Below are 20239 nucleotides of genomic sequence, written 5' to 3' on the forward strand. Positions count from 1 at the left end.
GGACTCATTGACTAAAAGTGTTCTACATAATTTATATTCTAATAAGTTAAAAAAATAATTTCCATCTTAAAAAGATTATGTTGAGCTGATCTGTCGATCGATATATGTACGATAAAACTATTCGAAGTTAAATACTCTTTATTATATTTAAAAGACTCAGTTGGGCTGATTGACTAAAAGTAATTCAAATAATCTACATATATTCTAAATCTTAAAACAATCGACAATGCTTAATAAAATAAATTTAAATTAATTTTTAACCTTGAACGTATTATAAATTTATTGTACTAAAATTAGTTATAGCTCTGTTTATGTTTTCTCTATTTATAAATTGAAAGCTGCGCTCTACTAATTTATTTGAAATATTTGTAGAAAAATCTGCTTCATTAGCATTTTTAATTTTAAATAATATTTAATATAGCTTTCAATAGTTTTAGTTCTCTTTCTCTGCCTCTTAGCTCTTTTGCCATATCAATTAATATTATTTTATTTATTTTATTCACCTTGTTGCCAAAGCACTTGTTATGCAATTTAATGTAAATTTTTGCCAAAATCTTTGGATCTAATTTTAAATAATATTTAAAAATGCTTTTAATAGTTTTAGTTCTCACGCACTCTTAACTCTTTTGCTATATCAATTATTAAATTTTATTTATTTATTTTATTTACTTTTGTTGCTAAGGCACTTAAGCTCTGAATATTTTTTCTTGCAACTGCAAATTTACTTGCACTTTGTGCCACTGTGCGGCACTGAGCCTGTGCTTGCCACAACGCTTGTCTAACATATCAAATTTGTTGCCACGCGGCATGTATAGCGTCTCAGCATGTCAACTTTGGTGTGTGTGTGCGCAAACTTTTAGCGCTGCCTGTTTAGTTTGCCAAAGAACTTTAATTTGTGCATTACTAGCGTTGGCCACAGCCTCAGCCAGTCGCAGCTTCAGCTGCAGAGCTGCAGAGCTACACAACTGAGACACATGGAAAAGTTGGGGATGCCTTATAAAGTTACGCTTAACAACACGCCAAGTTTGTGGGCGTGGCTGGGGCGTTTAAAGTTTGCCGTAATACTACTCATTAAATTTAGAAAACACTCGCTGGGCGCAGAAAAGTTTTTGGTGGCGGCGGCGGCGGCGGCAGCCCTGGCAGGCAGTTAGGCAGGCCGCCCTGGGAGCCTTACCGTGGCATTTTCTTAACATCCGTTGACATCTACATTTTGCAAAGTACGCCGTAAACTTGGACTGCCGACGACTGAATGGGGCTGCAGCTCTATCTAAGCCTTGAAATTTAAGTTGCGTCGAGTTTAATTGCAACGGATGTTGGGCGTGTAAATTATTTTGTTATTTTGCTGCTGCCTCAGCTCGGCTGCTGTTTCGGCTGCTGCCTCATTTTCTTTTGCTAATGAGCAACTTATTAAAACTTTGCCCTGCCCCCAGTAGCTGCAGGCCAATTTGAATGCCGGACTTGTGGCAGCTGCAAGAAAGCACACACACAGACAAAGAAAGTGGCAAAGGGAGTGAGGCGAAGATTGCAGCGCGTGAGGCGCATAAATAACTAGAAATTGCGATTGAAAACAATTCCGCCCCAGATAAGTTTACAGTCAGCCAAAAACTCATTTACAGTTACCCACACACACACACACACACAAATGAAAAAAAAAGGCAAAATGCCAATGAAAATTCTCAAATACTTCGAACACGTAATAAGCCAAATTCAAAGACAAGGCAAACAAAGCATAAAATGCAGCCAAAGCAAACAGCTGCGATTGAAATTGAGCTGAACACGCTTCATACTATTTTCAAATGTTTAAATAAATAAAAAACAAATATGGCAGCTTAAAGGCTAAAATATTAAATGCTAAATATTATTAGCAGCTATTTTTATATTAAAAGTAGTACAAGTTAAACAATTACTTTAATTTTTTATTGCAAAATACACATCTGATTAAATTGGAATTTTATAATTTTAAAAAATTTAATAAAAATAAATAAAAAATACAATTTTGTATTTCAAAGTTATGTCTACTAAATTGCAATATTTATTTTATTTATAGTAACTCAGGCATGTCATTAATAAATAAATGCTTAGCTATTAAATTAGTAATTTACTAATTACAAGTTTTCTTTTATTTTATATTTTGCATTTAGTTATTTTAATACAACTATGCTTACTTTACAGCTAAATATTCTCCACTTAGGCATTTAATTAAATCAAGTAAACTATTTATGCAATTTTCCATGCCATTGGTTTTAGCTGCTGGCATTACAGGGTATAAATAACGTAAGCGTTAACGTTTTGTTTGCGCAATCTTAACGTAGTGTGGGGCAAGCTGCTTATGCGGGGCATTTGTCTGCAGGCAAGTGCTCGACTGTGCCTCAAGTGCTTAGACAATCGTGTTGAAGCTTTGATTTTCGAGCTTATGCCGGATTTAGCAGTGCAGTCTAGCATACTTATGAGGGCGTGTAATTAATGCTTAAAGTGCCGACTCACACATAGAGAGAGAGAGCGAGAGCAACACGCAGCATTTACTTCAATTCTTTCGCTAAAATTTGACTAAGTAATGCCCCAAAACTGATGAGTGAATGTAAAAGTGTTGAAATGCTGAAATGTCTGTGGCAGCACTTAATTAATTAATGTCAGCGCCCCGTGTCCAACCCCAAAGAGCGAAGAGCTCAGCGCTCAGCGCTGTCCCATCAAATGAAATGAGAAAAGTTTTTCGGCTGCGTGAGCGACAGCGCACAGTGGTGCGAGTATTAAAGATTGATTACAGTTCAGCTAATGAAGTGAGGTGACCTCAAGTGGAAGTTTCTTAGGCAAAATATTTCTAAGAAATAGCAATTTGACTTGTAATATATACTTAAAACAAAAACCAAGCAGGAAACAGACGAAAGAACAATAATAATAAATAAATATTATTTTTCTAGCAGTAATATAGCATATTATAATAATATATTATATAATTACTATATAATAATATAATAATTATATATAATATAGCAGCATACACAGTAATATAGGTAGAAAAATTATATTATTTTATTATTATCAGCAGTAATATAACTAGAACAATTATATTTATTTATTATTATTATTCTTTCGTACTATTATTTTCTATTATTGGTGATGAGTGCTATATTTTCAATATGCATTTTATTTTTAAAAAGCGCTTCGCAAACTTTCTATTTACCTATCATAAATTTTAGTCCTAGTTGATTCAATTAAATATCGCACAACTCATTCGTCAATACAAGACAATTATTTAACAGTTACTAATATAAAATAAATTTATTTAATTTAAATGCTTAACAATAACTATTTTCTAATCATTTCTAGTCACTAAATCAAGCAAAGCTGCTCATCTTTTTTAAAATTCAGCTAAAAAATTTGCTGCTATAAAATTTATTTAACGTATATTATTTGCACCACTGTGCCTTGAAGGTAACACCAACTGTAAAACTTGGCAGCCACTTTAGCTGTATGTGTGCGTGTGTGTGTAACTGATTGCGTTGCGGCAGCCGTTGCCATTCAATATTTGTCAATGAACTCATTAAGCAAATTAATAGACAAAGTTGCCAGCTGAGACGCTGACAACCCCAAAATGAAAATGAAAAGCGAAAAGAAAACTGTATTTACTTGCTGCTACTGTTGTTGTTGTTATTGTTGTTGCTGCAATTGCTGTTGGCAATAAAATGCCACGCAATAAAAACCAAAGTCAACAAACAATTGCGTGCCAGCCAGAAATCGATTATGGACGCCTCAAGTCGCTCGCTCGAGCTTCCAGTTTCCACATGCAATGGTGGCGCAGCCACGTTTTCGATTTGTGGCACACACCAACGCCCCCTCCCCCCTCACAGTTAGCTAAAACGACAATGCCACCTGATGCCCAGACTCAGAGTCGGTGTGGAACTGTCTATGAAATTGCCAACGCTGCAGTTTGCAGCTCAAAGCGGAAGTGATTTTCTAGAGCACACGTAACTATGTGCATATGTGTGTGTCTGTGTGTGTGTGTCTCTCTCTCTGTATGTGTGTGTGGGTCGTTTTATGACCCTTGATGGTGGCAGGCGATTTGTTGCGTTGCATTTTCAATTTCGCAGCATGCACTTTGGCAACTTTGAATAATGCAATGAACGGGAGCAACATCGAAAGCTGAGTTGTTGCCAACTTTGGCACGGACACGCCCCAAAAACGTAACTCTAACTAACCCATAGCAAGCGCTTCAACCCGCCAGCCCGCCATAACCTCTAACTAGCCAACCAACAACTGCAGCGACAGCGCTCAGCGCATTTTTGGCAGCTTATTAAGTGCCCACATGTGAAACTGGCCAAAATGGCTTAAAGCTTTGGCCAAAAGCAGCATTTGACAAAACAGTTAGAGCAACAGTGCAACAGTTTGAAATGTTCCATTTAAATATTTAAGTTGTTAGTTTAATAACAGAGCTCAGCTCAAACTGAACAATATTTATTTATTTATTTTATTTACGTTTTTTTTTGGCTCAACTCAAGCTTTTATTTTTAAATTTAACTTTTTATTATTTTATATTTTATGTTTATATTACTTTAATAACTAATTAAAGAGCTTTTCACTATATGAAACGTCTACTATTGTCGGCTTAACAAAATTTTCTTATTGCTATTCTTTTATTTGATTTTAAAAAAATTATTTTTAGATTTTTTTCCTATTTTGAAAACTACTTTAAGAGCTCTACGCTTTATACAGAGTCTGCTTTAGTCGTTTGTGTCTAACTGCTGTCTTTTTAGTTCGTTTGATTTAATATAAAAAGAGCATATGGCAATCGTCTAAGCTTTATATTTTATTTTTTTTTTGATAATTTTGCAACACGAGCGCACAATTTTAGCGCAGCGCACATTTTGGCCAAATGCAATGGCAAGTTGACAAATATGCAGCACGTGTGCATAGAAGCTGTAATGTGTGTGTGTGTGTGTGTGTGTTTGTATATGTGTGTTCCAATTGATGTGTACAGACAGACAGCCGTAGCTTAGTGCAGCAGCTCGATATTGAACGAGTGTGGTTTTGATTTTGGAGCTACTGACAAACAACAAAAGCATATTGCCTGCCCAACTTTAGTGGCAATTAAGCGGCTAAAGCTCCACAGTTTGTGGTCTATAATTAGTAGACGATTTCATGTCTATTAGCGCCAGGTAATGGGCTATTCAAGTAATTGCAATCGGATTATAAAGCGAACTGGCAAGCGCTTATAATTTGCAGCTTTAAATCAATCAACTTCGAAAAAGCGCTTTAATATAGCTTTTAAACCAAATGTCTATTTGTTGCTGTTGCTGTTGCTGCCACCGCAAATGTTCTGGTTATTGCTGCTGTTGCGGTTGCTGTTGCATGTGGCCGAGTTTATCAATGCCAGTGCCATAAATAATACGCTTTAGTTAGTTTATTATGAGCTGCCTGCGATTTTGCAAGCGGCAGCACATTCATTTTTTTTTAAATTTGTGCAATTAACGCATACACGGCGTATGCTTAATGCGCTGCGGCAAGCTAATCGAATGCTTTAAAGCCCTACCAAAGCGAAATAAAGCAGCCAAAGTGCCAAAGAGAAACGAAAACGAAAACTTTGGGTCCATTGGGCAGTGGATACCGCAACAGGCAGCAGCAGCAGCAGCTGCTTTTGAAATTGAAGTGGTTGCAGCTGCAGCTGAGCGCAGCAGCAAGGGCTGAAGCCAGTGTAGCCAGCGTTGGCTTCAAAATAAAATGCTTATGTGGTATTTGGCCAGTTATGGCGAACAAAGGGCGAAAGCTTGAGCTCTTAAAAGGCAGCAGCAAAGCCAGCCGTGCAGGTAAATTGTTTAAAATTAATGCGCCACAGACAACGCTCAGCAAATGCATGCACATTTTTTATAAGGATTGCTTGCTTGCTTTTTTTTTCTCGCTATGCTGGCTTAACGTTTGTATTTTATCTTTATTTGCTCTTAACGCATTTAACAAGCTGACTGAACAGAAACAATGCAATTCCAGCTGCCATGGGCCATGACCATGGCACATTAATCCCGAATGCAACCCACTTGACTATTAATGAAAATTAAACGATTTTCAAGTGGCGGCGGCAGCAGCAGCGCTGCCATGAGCGTTGTATAAGCAGACAGCATGATACGCTGTAGTTGAAAAGCAAATAAATAAATGCAGTTGCTAGTTAATTGAACATTAAGGTTAATATAATTTAAGCGCAGGACAGCTGATCTGACTGAATTTAAAATTTAAACTGGATGATACGCTGTTGTTATAGCAAACAAAAGGCAACGTTTAGTTAAGCAAACATTAGGCTAGGCACAGAAAATTTTCCATTAGATCAGCTGATGTGTGCCTGCTTAAAAAATATTTAAAAACGTTTTCGTTTTTGTTTGTGAGAGCGAGAGCAATTATTAAAATTTTGCTAGTGAGAGAGCGCACTTAATGCTTCTTCTTTCAATCGTGAGCTGCCTATACTAGAGCGCAGGAGAGTACGCTGATGTTATGCTGCTGCTTCTTCTTTCCATCGTGAGCTAAGCAAAAAGCGCAGGAGAGTACGCTGATATTTTGCTGCTGCTTCTTCTTTCCATCGTGAGCTGCAGCCTAAGCAGAGAGCGCAGCTGCAACAGCTGATCTTTCGTACAGTGTTGTGCTTCTTCTTTCAATCGGGAGCTGCAGCTAAGCAGAGAGCGCAGCTGCAACAGCTGATGTTACAGAACAGTGCTGCTGCTTCTTCTTTCAATCGTGAGCGCGCCTAAGCTTAGCTGCTGTTTACGCTCTATCTCGCTCTAACTGAGTGTTGGACCACGTGATACTTTGAAAACAGCATTTAGACATTAACTAAATAGTGTCGCCTGTTATTTATAACAGCACGCAGCGCCTGCTGCTAAATTTTAAAGGGTATTTAACACAAAGAACATATTAAATGGCGCTGATAGGCAACTGAAGCGTTGTAAAAATTCATAAATATATAATTATCTTTGGCATATCACTTATTAATAATGCTTAAGTGCAAGCTCAGAGCAGTGTGTGTATATTTTTTTTTTAAATGCTCTGCACTTATTGATTTAAACAACAATAAAATGCATAAAAAGTTTGCGCATTCTGTATAGCGTGTTTGCTATTAGTTGCAGCTGCTTTGTTAGTTAGTGACAGTTGAGCAAACATGCAATTTCCTTAATTTACATACATGAATTAAAAAAGTTTAAAGTGCCTGGCTGCGTGTGCGGCAATAAAAATGTCAGAAGCAATTTCAATTTGATTTATAGCAAATTTGCTGGCATTAATGAGCCAAACACTCGAGTGGGAACCGCATGCAAACATTGCCATTCGTTTAGTTTAGGGGTGGGGGAGGGGCTGGTAACAGTTTGCACTTTTTAATTACGATTTTCAATTAAACTGCGACACACAAAACCAATTTGCAATTGGCCCTAAAAATCTCGCACTGCCACTAACGTTTTCTCTCTGCCTTTTGGTATCTTTTGCAGATATTGCTGTATCCGGAGGAGGGCTGGGCGCGCACCGCCTCATCCAGCTACTGGACTATAACGCCCTGCTGGTGGCAACCGAATCGTTGTCGCATTGTCGAATGCGCCGGCACGCAGCGAAGGGCGACCAAGGCTCGCATGTTGCCCATGGAGCAGCAGGGCTCGCTGCTGATAGCTGGACACTTTCGCAGGCCGCCAATAACAGCGACAGCAGGCACAGTACAAACGCCAGCGACAGCAACAGCGCCAGCAACATCAACAGCAACAACAACAGCAGCAGCAGCAGCAACGACAACGACAGTAAATGGCAGAGCGCAAACAATGTCAAAATCACAGCTGGGCTACAATGATGAGTTCAAGCTGTATCTGACATCGAACATCTCGATGGAGGACTACAATATGGGCTACTGCCTTACGGGATTCGTTGAGCGTCGCTGCCAGCAGACAAACACCTTTCAAATGACACACTTTGCCGTCATCAAACGGCAATGGCCGCAGCCGTCCAATCGCAGCAGCTCATAGGCGCAAACGGCGATGAACTCACACCCAAAGGGTATTTGTATATGCTAAGCTTAGTGTTTAAGTAGTGCAAATGGGCAGCTTAAAATTAATTAATTCTAGCTTATGTGCGGCCAAGACATTGTTGTTAAATAATTGTTTTTTCTATGTGTGTGTACTAGCGCGTAATTCGTAGTTTTTAATCGTGCTAAAAAAAATTCAATGTGCTTTCAGTGTTGTCTTAAAAACTAAAAAACAAAATTTAAAATTTAAGCAGAGTGAAAACGAGAACGTAAATCCCAAAACAAATAACTGCAAAATACGCAAGAAAAATAAAATACAACTACTAGTAGCTGCTAAAAGCTAAAATGCAACTAAACCGCTTTGCTAGACCAGCACACACAAACACACACACATACAGTTGCAACACTTGCGCAAGTTTGGGCGCTGGGGCGGCTACTTAATGTTTAAAAAAGTGCAACAAATTGAAACTTGTGCTTGTCGAAGCAAATGATTGTGTGCCAACTTGCTGAGCGTGTATGTGTGTGTGTGTGTGTGCAGCTTAAATGGCCATACAGCTTCAATATATGCGCAGCAGCGTAAAAATATTTAAAGCATTATATTTTATTTTTTATTTAATTATAAACGTAGCTGCGCATATTAAAAATTTAAACTATGCACAGCTTACAACTTAGACAATTTTTCATAAACGCTCGCTCGCTCTCTTTCTCACACACAGCCAATGCTCACTATTCTATCTCACTCATACTCTAACTCACACTGTCTCTTTCTGACTATTTGAGCATAAACCGCAACGTATATCAACAATTCGTCCAATAATTGGAGACTTGAGGCACAACAAAATGACGTTTAAGCTTAAACGTCAACCAGGCCAAAGCTCCAATTGCCAAAACCCTAAGTGTTAAAAAATAAAAACGCAAACTTTAAGAACGTACACCAAAGCTAAGATACTACTTAACATATAAATAGCATTAAGAGCTAGTTGTTAAACCCAAATAAAAAAATCAGAAGCGTATTTACACATATAGCAGCTTATATGCCTAAGTAATTATATATATATGTATATGTATATGTGTCTGTATGTAGGCTTGAAGTGAACTTAAAGTTTTTTGCCAAATACTTGTATCGATGTATTTATATATGTAATGTATTCTATTTTTTAAGTATACAAAAAAACAAACAGCTAAAGCTCGAAAGTCCCGTCAGCAAAAATTTTCAATCACTAAACAGTAGCGCATAGCTCGCTTTTAGGCGCTTTTACACGCAAGCGATATATATATATAGTATATACAAAAAAAATTAAAAGTTTATATATAATTTGCACTCACCCACAGTCTGCAATCCTGAAATTGATATTTGAGTATCAGGTACCTGCCAAAAAAATAAATATTTAAATATTATATACACTAAAAATATGTATACAAAATTAAACACATAAATTTGTTTCAATTGTGAGCTTCAAATTACTTCAACATTTATTAATTTAAATTTCTAAAGAAACCACAACACACACACACACATGCTAAACAGCTGTCTGTCTGTCTCTCTCTATGTGTATAGCATAGTTTTCAGCGCTAAGCCTACAGTAAAAATTTCCACGCGACATGAGCTTTTTTTCAATAGTTTATGCTAATTGCAAGCTAATTACTAATTACAAATTAAAAGCAACACGCAAAAAAAACACAATATATATGTATGGGCTTAAAAATAATTGCATTTAAATTAAGCTTGTATTTAAATAAAACGTCCAACTTGTGGCTAAAATCAAATTGAAATACGAAAATCAAATAAATGACAACAACAACAAAACATAAATCAAACAATTGTAGTAAAGGTATGAAGTAGCAAATACAACAACAAAATGTAAAGATTATTAAAGTGTAATGCAAGTCTCAATTAAGAGCGAACAATGCATGAAATAATAAAGCGAAAGAAAAAAACAATAAACGGAGTTTACTTTGTTAGATAGAAATTTGTGGAAATTTGATTAAATTATTATATAAAATTTAGCTTGACTTGTGATTTTCCACAATAATTTGTCATTGCTTTAAATTTCATTTAACTTTTTTAAAAGCGTGTATAAAATTTATATGAAAGGTTTAGAAGTATAAATGCAATTTTGTTAATAAATGATTTAACTAAATTATTTGAGAGTTAAATTTAATTTATTTTCAATAATAAATAGCTAAATTTAATAGCTAAAGTTAAGCATCGCACACTCGAAGCCTTTGAAGTAGTAGAATAGACCATTGATGAATAAATTGTTATATAATATATTCTAGGAATATTTTAATGCAGATTAAGTATACGTCACAAAAATATTTGAAAAATTGAACAGCTATTGAGCTATCTGCTCGTTCAATTTTGCTTCTATTTGTTTAAATTCATTCATGAGGAAAAGAAAACGTTTCAAAAAGCTATAAAATAATTTCATATACTAGACTAAATAAAACTATCTGCGTATCTGTTAAAAAAAACTACTTATAAATTTTTAATTATATCTATATTAATTGTTCAATTGCTTTCAATTGATATTGCTAAAACTTTCTGCTTATAATAGTTTAAACAGCTATAAGTCTATAGAGCTGTGCTGATTAATGCTGACGTTACTAACTCTAAAGATCAATCGTGCATTCAATTCACTCTCAGCTTGTTCATTTTTGTGACTACTCAATTTAATTGAATTACAGCAAAAGCTTTAACAGACTTGTCGACTGCTGTTGCTATAATCCTACTACAATATGAAATGTATATGGCACGCGAAAGCTTATTAACTTGGTATATCAATTGCATAATTAAATATTATTTGCATGGTTTTGCTCAAATATTTATGTTTAATTAATACATTCATAGTTTTGATTATCTGCGCATTCATTGTGGGCCAACAAAGGAGCTGCCTTGAAGCAGCCCACAAAGCCCAATCGAATCGCATTTCAATTTACCATTGTCCATAGCCTGCAGTGCTATAATTATAACTGCAATCGCCTTTTTTACATTTTACAATATTTTGTTTGATTTATTTGCTTCGCTTTTTGCGCAATTAAATTTATATGCGCCTGTGTGTGTGTGTGTGTGTGTGTGTGTGACTAGATATATGACAGACAATTTGAAATGTACAATTTTATTTTAATATATATATGCGCATAATTTTTTTATGCCACTTTGCTTTTGGATAGTCAACTGCAATTGAATAGAGCCGAGAATTTCAATATGAGCATTTTATTTGATTTTTTATATTTACATTTATGTGCAAGCGATTTACGCGTCAATTTTTTATGCTGCGCAAAAATATTTTATATTTGCAGAAATTTCACTTTGATATGATTTTGCTTAAAGCGCAAACATATGCATATTTATTTAATGCTGCAATCAAATACAAAAAAAAGCGCTACAGCCAATCAAATATTTATTAATTTGCTTTAAATTTGTTTTTAACTTGAGCTACATATCAAAGCCAAAGTCACGTAACTTGAAACCTGCAGAGCATTCTCAATTATTTATAATTATTGTTAATTTTCAAAGCAGCAAAAACAACGAAAATACCACAAAGCGACCTCAATTAAAATTCAAATTAGAACGCTTGCTGAATTTTCCACACCAAAAGTGCGAAGGAGGGTTGGGGGTACAAAGAACAACGGCAACTTAAAACCGCAATGGCAGCGCCCAAAACTAACTGCGCTTGAATGAAATATGAACTCTGTGCTGGGGGTGGGGTGGGGGTTGGGCGGCTGCGCACAAAACTAATAAGAAATTTGTGAACTTTGCAAATTTGCCATCATTAATTCTGAGTTGGTGGCCAACGTGGGCCGCTGCTTTGGGTTCGCTCGTTCGCTCCAGAGCACTAAATATAAATTGTTCGGCACGCATTGTTTGCGAGTGGGCGTGGCCGGCCGTTACACTCGACATTGTGTAATAATTGTCAAGCAATTTAAATCGAAGCTGCCAGCCATAATAAATTGTCATGCGAAAGCGTGAAGAATGCGAAGTTGGCAGCCAGGGTTACCAAAAAAAATGAAAGGAATTGAGCCCAAAGTGGAAAAGGCACGACGTAAAAAGCTTTAAATTTTTTAATTGAGCTTAAATAAATATTATATATATTTACAGCAAAGTATAATACACAGATTGTTAATAAAATAATAACAACTTGTACTTAATTTCTATTTTTTTATATTCTTAGTAATAATGGAAAGTTCCATTGAAAATTAATTCTTAGCTAATAAATATTTTTTTTATATATCTATTAATTTTAACAAATTGAAATCCTCTATGAAAAAAATGGAAACAAAATTTTGTTTTTTTTATCTTTTTAATAAAATAGAAAATTAATTCTTTGCTAATAAATAGTTTTTTAATACATCTATCAATGTTTTTAACAAATTGAAATCCTCTATGAAAAAAATGGAAACAAAAATTTGATTTTTCATCTTTTTAATAAAAATTGAAAATTAATCCTTATCTGATTAATATTTTTTTATAAATCAATCATTTTATTTAGCAAATTTAAATCAGCAAAAATATCTGATATTTTTTCATGTTTCTAAGTCACTTTTTTTTAGTTTGATCTGAACTCATAACTGTCATTTTTAATCCGTGACTATTTTTAAATAAAAATAATATATAATGAATAAAAATCGCTAATAATCAAGTTTGCTAAGTTTCTTTGTTTCGTTGGTCATAAATAATAATTAGTCAAAATTAAAAGTTAAGTGAAAAAAAGGTACAGAATAAATTTATAAGTTATAATAAGTTATGCAAAAAAAAAAATTTTAATTTTAATAATTAATTTATTAATTATCTGTATAAGCTAATTATAAGTGACTGATTATTTACGCTTCCTGGTAATAATTGTAGAATGAAAATATTTTTAAGTCAGTTCTCAACGACAGTGTGAGACCCGATAAGCAGTCCATAAAATATAATTTTAAATTAACGGCGCTTTATAGCACTACTAGACCCTTAAAATTTCATATTAAATCTTTGCCGCAATCTAGTCAAGCGGCTGGACAGAGCGCACCTTTGGCCTTGCCAAGCATTTGTAACCAATTTGAGAGCGAGAGCAAGAGCGAGCGAGAGAGCTGTAAGGTAATGAGGAAACGGAAATTGCTGCCGGAAGTGTATGGCAAAGGCGGAAGCTCATTTTGCAATATTCACAGTTGACTGATTTGCTAGCAAGTTTTTGCTTTTTCGGTCGACCCCAGCAGCAGCTCTCGACTCTCGACTTATATGCGCTGCTGAATTGTAAATTGATTGAAGCCAAAGTTGTGCGCACCGTTGCCGATTTTAATCATTAATAATGGCAAAAGCCGCCCTTGGATGTTGGCCAAGAGCAGCAGCAGCAGCAGCAGCGGCAGCTAAAGAAGATGCAGAAGACACTGCTGAGTGAGCACTTGGACTGCGCCTGGGGTTAGGCAATGACTTTCTCAACACTGAAGCTGAAGCTGAACAGAGGCAACAAAATGGCTGCGCGCACTCGACGGCAGTAAACGCCATTGCCAAGTTGTTCTTTGTGAAGTGCTGCTCAAATAGCAGCAGACGGCACAACAGCAGCAGCAACAGCAGCAGCAACAACAATAACAATAATAATAGAAGGTGAAAAAGCTGAGCAACCGTTAGTTTCATTGTTGACATTGCAACAAACGTGCGCCGGCGGAAAAACGTTAGCAAGGCAACAAAAAGCAATTAACTTGGCTTACATCTTTGTAGAAAGTTGAAACTCATGGCGCGATTTATGCCGCTGGTGCTTCCACCCAGTTGTGCATATGCGGGCGTGTGGGTGGCTCGCTCAGGTGTTTCGCAACCCGCTCTTAGTGTCGTCTTCTTTGCTGAGCAAACGAAACGAAAACGTTGCCATAGCGCAAAATCTCTCGGCACACAAATGATAAAAACTTAATGGTTGCCGCCACTTGAAAGGTTAGATCTTAACTCTGATTTTCTGGCAAATTGTCTGCAGAGCTGAGCAGCTGCAAGCGCTTTTCCCACTTTCCACTCCCCACTCTGCACTCGCCACTCTCATATCTGAGAGAAACTGCAAACATGCAATGATAAAGTTTTTTCCTCTGTGTGTGTGTGTGTGTGTGTGCTAATTGAAAGCAAGTCAGCAAAGTTATTGCCATAAGACAGTTGCATATATAGAAAATATTTCAAGTTATATATTATAGATTCTATAGATTCTATTCTATTCTCAGAATTAATGTGCAATGCTTTATAAATTATAAATTATTTGTCAGCAAAGTGAAGCTGCTAAACAGCGACTGTAATTTTTATAGTGATTATTCAAATTATACAAAAATCGAATACTATTATTTTAAAAGATTTCTTTGGAATTGTTTTTTAAATTCAATTGATGTACCAATTAGCAACAATTATTTTGTTTGCAATCCATGCCAATAAATTCTGCTAGAAGAGATAGAGAGAGAGTGAGAGAGATAATGAGAGAGAAATACAGATAGAGATTTAGAGAGCAAGAGAGAGAGAGAGAGAGATTTATAAAGAGAGAGAAAGAGAGAGAGATATAAAGAGAGAGAGAGAGAGGCATATAAAGAGAGAGAGAGACATATAAAGAGAGAGATTTATAAAGAGAGAGAAAGACAGATAGAGGGATAGAGAGTGAGAGATAGAGAGAGAGAGAGACAGAGAGCAAGAGAGAGATACATTCCCTTCAGCACAAAAATCGCACAAAGCATTAAAGAGCGAGAAAGAGATAGAGAGCGAACAACAAAACGAACTAATCCGCACAACTAGATCAAGTTATAATTAGTTCTACTTCTATCCTCATTAATCCCACAAAATCGAACTAAGCATATGTCTTTAAAGTTTAAACTTATGTCAAATCATTCTAAACATCGTTAACACTCCATAAAAATGTTTAAAAACATAAATACATAACATAAATAATACGCTAGTATATTAAAATGGTTTAATAAAATAAAAATTTCTAAGCCGCAAAGCTTGTGTTATTCAAATAAATATTTACAAAAAAACTTTCTTGTTAGAAAACAAATTTGTAATTAATTGTCACTTCAACTATTTTTTAATTAAATGTTTCTACAAACATAGAACATTAAAACAAATCGCTTTAAATTGAATTCCCAAACTAGTGAACTAGAACTAGAGCAAACACAAAATCTTTGCTAAGATCAATTCATGAACCCAAGATTCGCTTACTTCGCATGTTAGACAAACCCACTTAGGAGCAATTACCATTTAGAATGCTCGTTGCTATTTTCTTAGCACTTTTCGCTCACACACACACATTATAAATTTCAATTTGGCCGGGCAACAAGATTACCACTTCTCCAGACTCTGAGCAGGCAAAGAAACTCAATTTGCTGACTGTTTGTTGGCGAGCGCTCCGCAAGCAAATTTTATTATATTATTTGAGGCTAGACAGGATTTTTGTGGTGGCGTCAAGAGGCAATTGTTTTTTCAAGTTGAAAAATACATTTAAATGGTGCAAGGAATCAGAATCAAAAAACACGCGTTTGCTAGCCTGGAAGCAACTAAAAGGATCCACGAAGGATACGACGCAAGTTGGAGCGCGCGTAGGTTGTCAGAGAGACCCTTGAGCCAAAGTTAAGTAAATATGACTCAAGGACACTTGGCGCTTGCTATCCTTTGGCCACTTACTTTTGTGCAAGCCAAAGAGACAGAGAGAGAGAGGGAGAGAGTGGGAGAGCACGTCTCATGCAGTTTCCATTTTGCAAAACGATTTAAATACTTTCGACTGAAACAAAAGCTACTTAAAGTTTTGCTTGCTGGCTTAATTCGTTTTTTGTCAACAACAAACAACAAACAGCAAACAGACAAAGGAAAAAAACTTTTCCAAATTGAGTTAACTTAATTTTTGTGCGCTCTCGCTCTCGCTCTGTCTCTGTTCCTATCGCTCTCTCTCTCTCAGTTTGTTGTCATTTGGGCCAAGTTGGTTTCCTTTGCTTTGGTTTGCCTAATAAATGTGCGTGCAAACAAAAGGCCAGATAAACAGCTGGCCATGGCCAGAAGTAAGTGACTGAGCGAACGAGTGAGCGACAGCCAAAAGGATAAAGGATAATGACAGCCATTAGTATTAAGTGCGCGCGTTGGCTACTTTAGCTGCTCAGCTGTTTTTTTTTACTCTTTTTCTTCGCTCGCCGCTCATTAAAGTTGTTAAGTACTTGGCGTAAACGTTGCCAGACTGCGCAAGAGTTAGACACAAAGATAGAGACAGAGACAGAGAGAGAGAGAGAGAGAGAGAGGTTAAGCGCGGCTTGGACGCGATTAAAGTCAATTTAAATACGCCTTAAGCACGCTGACTTAATTTCTTAACGAAACACACAAAGTAAACAATTAATTATTTTGTTTCGCAATAGTTTGCAGCGATTAGAAACAGCTGCGTAGCAAAATATTTACAAAATTAGCAAATTTATAAATATATTAAACAAAAGTTACCAGCAAGCATTGCATATGAATTTAATTTATTCTAGCAACAAATAAACAACAGCTATAAAAAATGAGTCTAGACTCTAGACTGTTTTATTATTCTACATTAAAGAGCAAGTCTCATGGGAATTTGTTTATTCAAATTATTATATCCTAAGTGCGAGTATAGAATTATTTAAGTAGAACAAAATAAAAATAAAATTCCAAGTGCAAGTCGACAAGAAGAATCTATAAGAGTAACAGATTCAGTAAAGAATCCAAAATCAAAATAAGCAGCTGCTTACTTTCCTGCTGCATTGGTTTAAAGCGTTAGCAGTCTAGCTTAGAAATTTTTATATGTGCTTACCTGCAGATCATTATTTATGTCCGACACTAGTCGTCGATAAAAATTTTAAATATCTGTAAAAAATACACAAATTTAAGTTTAATTAAAAATATAAACCCACGCATCTATTTCAATATAAAAATAAAATTTTTATAACATTTTAAAATTATAGTAATGAAATAAAAGCACAGACTTAAGAGGGAGACCTTATTAGAAAGTTGAAAATATCGTATTTTGTTGCTTTAAATTGTTTATCAAATATTTAAGAATGCACACAAAAAGTTGCATTGTCGAATTCCTGATATTTCGGAAGATATTAGGCAAAGCGTGAATATGTCAACCTTACATTTATTATAGGAAAAACTTTGAAGCGCATTTTCTACGCTTTCATTTTTACTGAAGCTGCGTATACGATTAAAAAAAAAAGCTACACAACTTTCTGAAATGAATTTGATCTCATTTTGTTGGAAAATAATTTATTTTCTATATGAAACCTAAAAAAGAATGAAGTATTAGCTAAACTCGCTAATAATAAAAATAAGCAACACATGCTAGTGTTATTTATTAAAGGAAAAAAAGAAATAAAGAATAGTCATAGATTTTAATGAATAACTTCTACTACTACCTAATATAGAATTTTGAAAAAAAAAACAGATATAATATAAATAAATAACTAATTTAATTTATGATTATTTCTAATTCTATTCCCACTATTAGCTAAGCTTGGAGTTTGAGAAAACAAATAGAATATAAATAAATAACTTCACCATATACTAATTTACTATTTTCAACCAGGTGATCCACAAGGCCCTTGAAATCCCAGTGTAACCGAAAAAGTTAAAAGGTATAGCCTGCAATAGCAGTAGAGACTGAATAGACACAGCAACCCACTGGCTCTTAATCAACTTGACCAGCAGCACAGACGTCTGAAACGCTCTCGACCTTCCCTTTGGGCCAACCAAGAAGTGGTAGCTAACCTTACGCTGTAAATATCTCCTGCATGTAAAAGTTTATAGTAGTCATAGAACTTACTTATTATCTTTAAATATATAAGAATAAATAAAATAGATATATATACTAATGTAATCCTAAGCATTACGCCAAGCTGCGCTATATATTTCACCAACTTAATGCTAGCCTAACATTTTTTTGTTTTGTGCTAATTTTTTGTCTTTGCAGTGCTGCCATTTTGTCTAGACATTATATATTGCATATATAAAGTGTCTTTTATTGCTTATAAATGTGCAACTTAATTTTACATCTAAGCAGCAGAAACTGTTGTCAGTTGCCGCTTGCACTTTGTTCCACTTGAGTTTTCCGCTCAACTCTATTTTAGTTTGGTGGTTTTTTCTGCTTCAATTTCTTTTTTATATTTTTGTTGGCATATAACAAAAGCAGCAGGGAAAACTCAAATGTATGACATAAGGCAGGTGCTTGCTGCAATGGAAAATAATGCTCTGACTCGAATAGAAAGAGAGCGCAAGAGCGAGAGCGCAAGAGCGAGAGCGAGAGAGCAGTCAAAAATTTCAGCTGCAGTTTGTACTTTTTGCTGCCTTAATCATTTTCTGTTATACGTTTTTGATGTTGCTGCCACTGCTGCTGCTGTTGCTGCCACTGCTGCCGTTTTTATGGTGTGCGACAAAACGCCACATTTGCGTTCAATGAGCATGAGATAATGTCATCATCAACGTCATCATGCCTCGCAGCCTGCCAGCGAAGCCAGCACCTAACCCCAGTCGATGCGATTGCCTTGGCTACTTCGCCTTGCCGCTTGCTTTGTCTTTGTGTCTGTGTCTGTGTCTGTGGCGGGGCAGGTGCAGTTGCAACAACTGTAGTTGCCACATTAACGTTGTCTGGCATTTTGCTTGAGCTATTGCATTCAATTTAATGAGCAGCATGCTTTTAATTAAGTCACAGCGTCTAGCTAAGCATTCATAACCAAAAATTGTCAATAAAATGTTTGCTTTTGTTTAATGCTTTATTAATTTACCGTTCAGTTGCTGCTTTTAATTGCAAATAGTCTATTTGATTATGCTTTTAATTGCAACAATTATGCAATTGTGCTAAATATTTTGCAAAAATGTGCAGCAGCTAATTGAGCCAGCTAAACAAATGAGTTTCAATTGCACTAAAAACAATGAAATTAATGTGCGTGAGCCATATATAAAATATAAAGATATTAAATAATGCTATTGAAATTCATGTACTGCGATTATGTAATAGAGTATTTTATTTATAAACTGTAAATTAATATAGAGCAAAGGGAAACTTTAATAATTATAAAAGTATAATTATAAAATACGTCTTAGCTTTTGAGGTTTCCTTCAACTTGTCTTTGAGTTTAAAACAAATGTCATAAAAATAATATATAAAAATATAATTTAAAGCAATAAATCAAATTAATATTGCTGAATAATCTAACACAATAATCATAAGTTAATGTTTATTTTTATTTTGAGCGAAACAAAACAAATCAACAACTTTATAAAACAATTGAAATAAATAAAAAAAAATTCACTGTCAACCAACTTTATAATTTATATAAATTGCATAATGTCTGCTTAAATATTTTGCTAAATTATATTATATTTAAAAATACAATTTAAAACAATAAATTGTAATAATATTGCTGAATAATCTAATACCGAAGTCATAAATTAATGTGGATTTTTATTTTGAGTAAAACGAAACAAATCTTTGATGCCAACTTTATAAAACAATTGAAGTAAATAAAAAAAATTCACTGCCAAACAAATTTATATTTTATATAAATTGCATATTGTCTGCTAAAATATTTAAATGATATTTAAAAAGATATTTAAAAATACAATTTAAACCAATAAATTGTAATAATATTGCTGAATTCATAAATTAATGTTGATTTTTATTTGGAGCGAAACGACACAAAACAAATCAGCATGCCAACTTTATAAAAAAATTAAAATAACCATTGAAATAAAAATGAATATTTTTTTTATATAAATTGTATATTGTTTGCTTAAATATTTAGCTAAATTATTGAATTAAAATTCGATACGCTGCTGCTCTAAATTTATTTCCTTAACAAAAAAACGCAATGCCAAGTTCAAGTTCGATCTAATTTAAACTATTTGCTACAAATATTGTCAATAAATTAGTGTTAGCTGCTCTAAATATTTATAAATGCGTGCTAAGGCCTCAAATTATTTTTGTCAACAATAAATTGAGGCCCAGCGACAACAACAACCTGACCAACCTCAACTTTTGGGCCATGATGTTAGGTTAATGTTAAAGTTGGCACTTGTAATTTAAATACGCAATGAATTTTGCTGAACAAACGAATTGCCAGCTGGGTTAACCGCACTATCACTGCTGATACTAATGGGCCACGCCACGCCTCCCATGCCGCCCCTTTTCTAGTCCGCAATGCGACGTCATATGTAATAATTTCACACGCACTAACGCGGTCATTTTAATTAGCACGATTGCATTTTCAACACGTAGACGCAATTCAAATTGTAAATCACATAGGCTGTTAAACATG

At 34.8% G+C, this 20239-nt stretch overlaps 2 protein-coding genes across 3 annotated transcripts in view; one reads left to right on the plus strand and one right to left on the minus strand.

The window, feature by feature from the left end:
* Positions 1–9374, plus strand: part of LOC108596591 — a 25576-nt gene extending 16202 nt beyond the window's left edge. The window contains exon 2 of the mRNA XM_017982520.1: positions 7458–9374. Within this exon, the coding sequence (XP_017838009.1) occupies positions 7458–7979 (522 nt within the window). The 3' untranslated portion in view covers positions 7980–9374. The remainder of the gene's footprint in view (positions 1–7457) is intronic.
* The window catches only part of LOC108596589, an 81062-nt gene that overhangs the window by 49503 nt on the left and 11320 nt on the right, over positions 1–20239 (minus strand). For both annotated transcript variants that reach the window (XM_017982517.1, XM_017982516.1), the window contains exons 2-3: positions 16738–16790; positions 9305–9347 (exon numbers count right to left, since the gene is read on the minus strand). The gene's annotated coding sequence lies outside the window, so the exon portion shown is untranslated. The remainder of the gene's footprint in view (positions 1–9304; positions 9348–16737; positions 16791–20239) is intronic.

The sequence above is a fragment of the Drosophila busckii genome, chromosome 2R (genome assembly GCF_011750605.1).
Source record: "Drosophila busckii strain San Diego stock center, stock number 13000-0081.31 chromosome 2R, ASM1175060v1, whole genome shotgun sequence".
NCBI lineage: Eukaryota > Metazoa > Arthropoda > Insecta > Diptera > Drosophilidae > Drosophila > Drosophila busckii.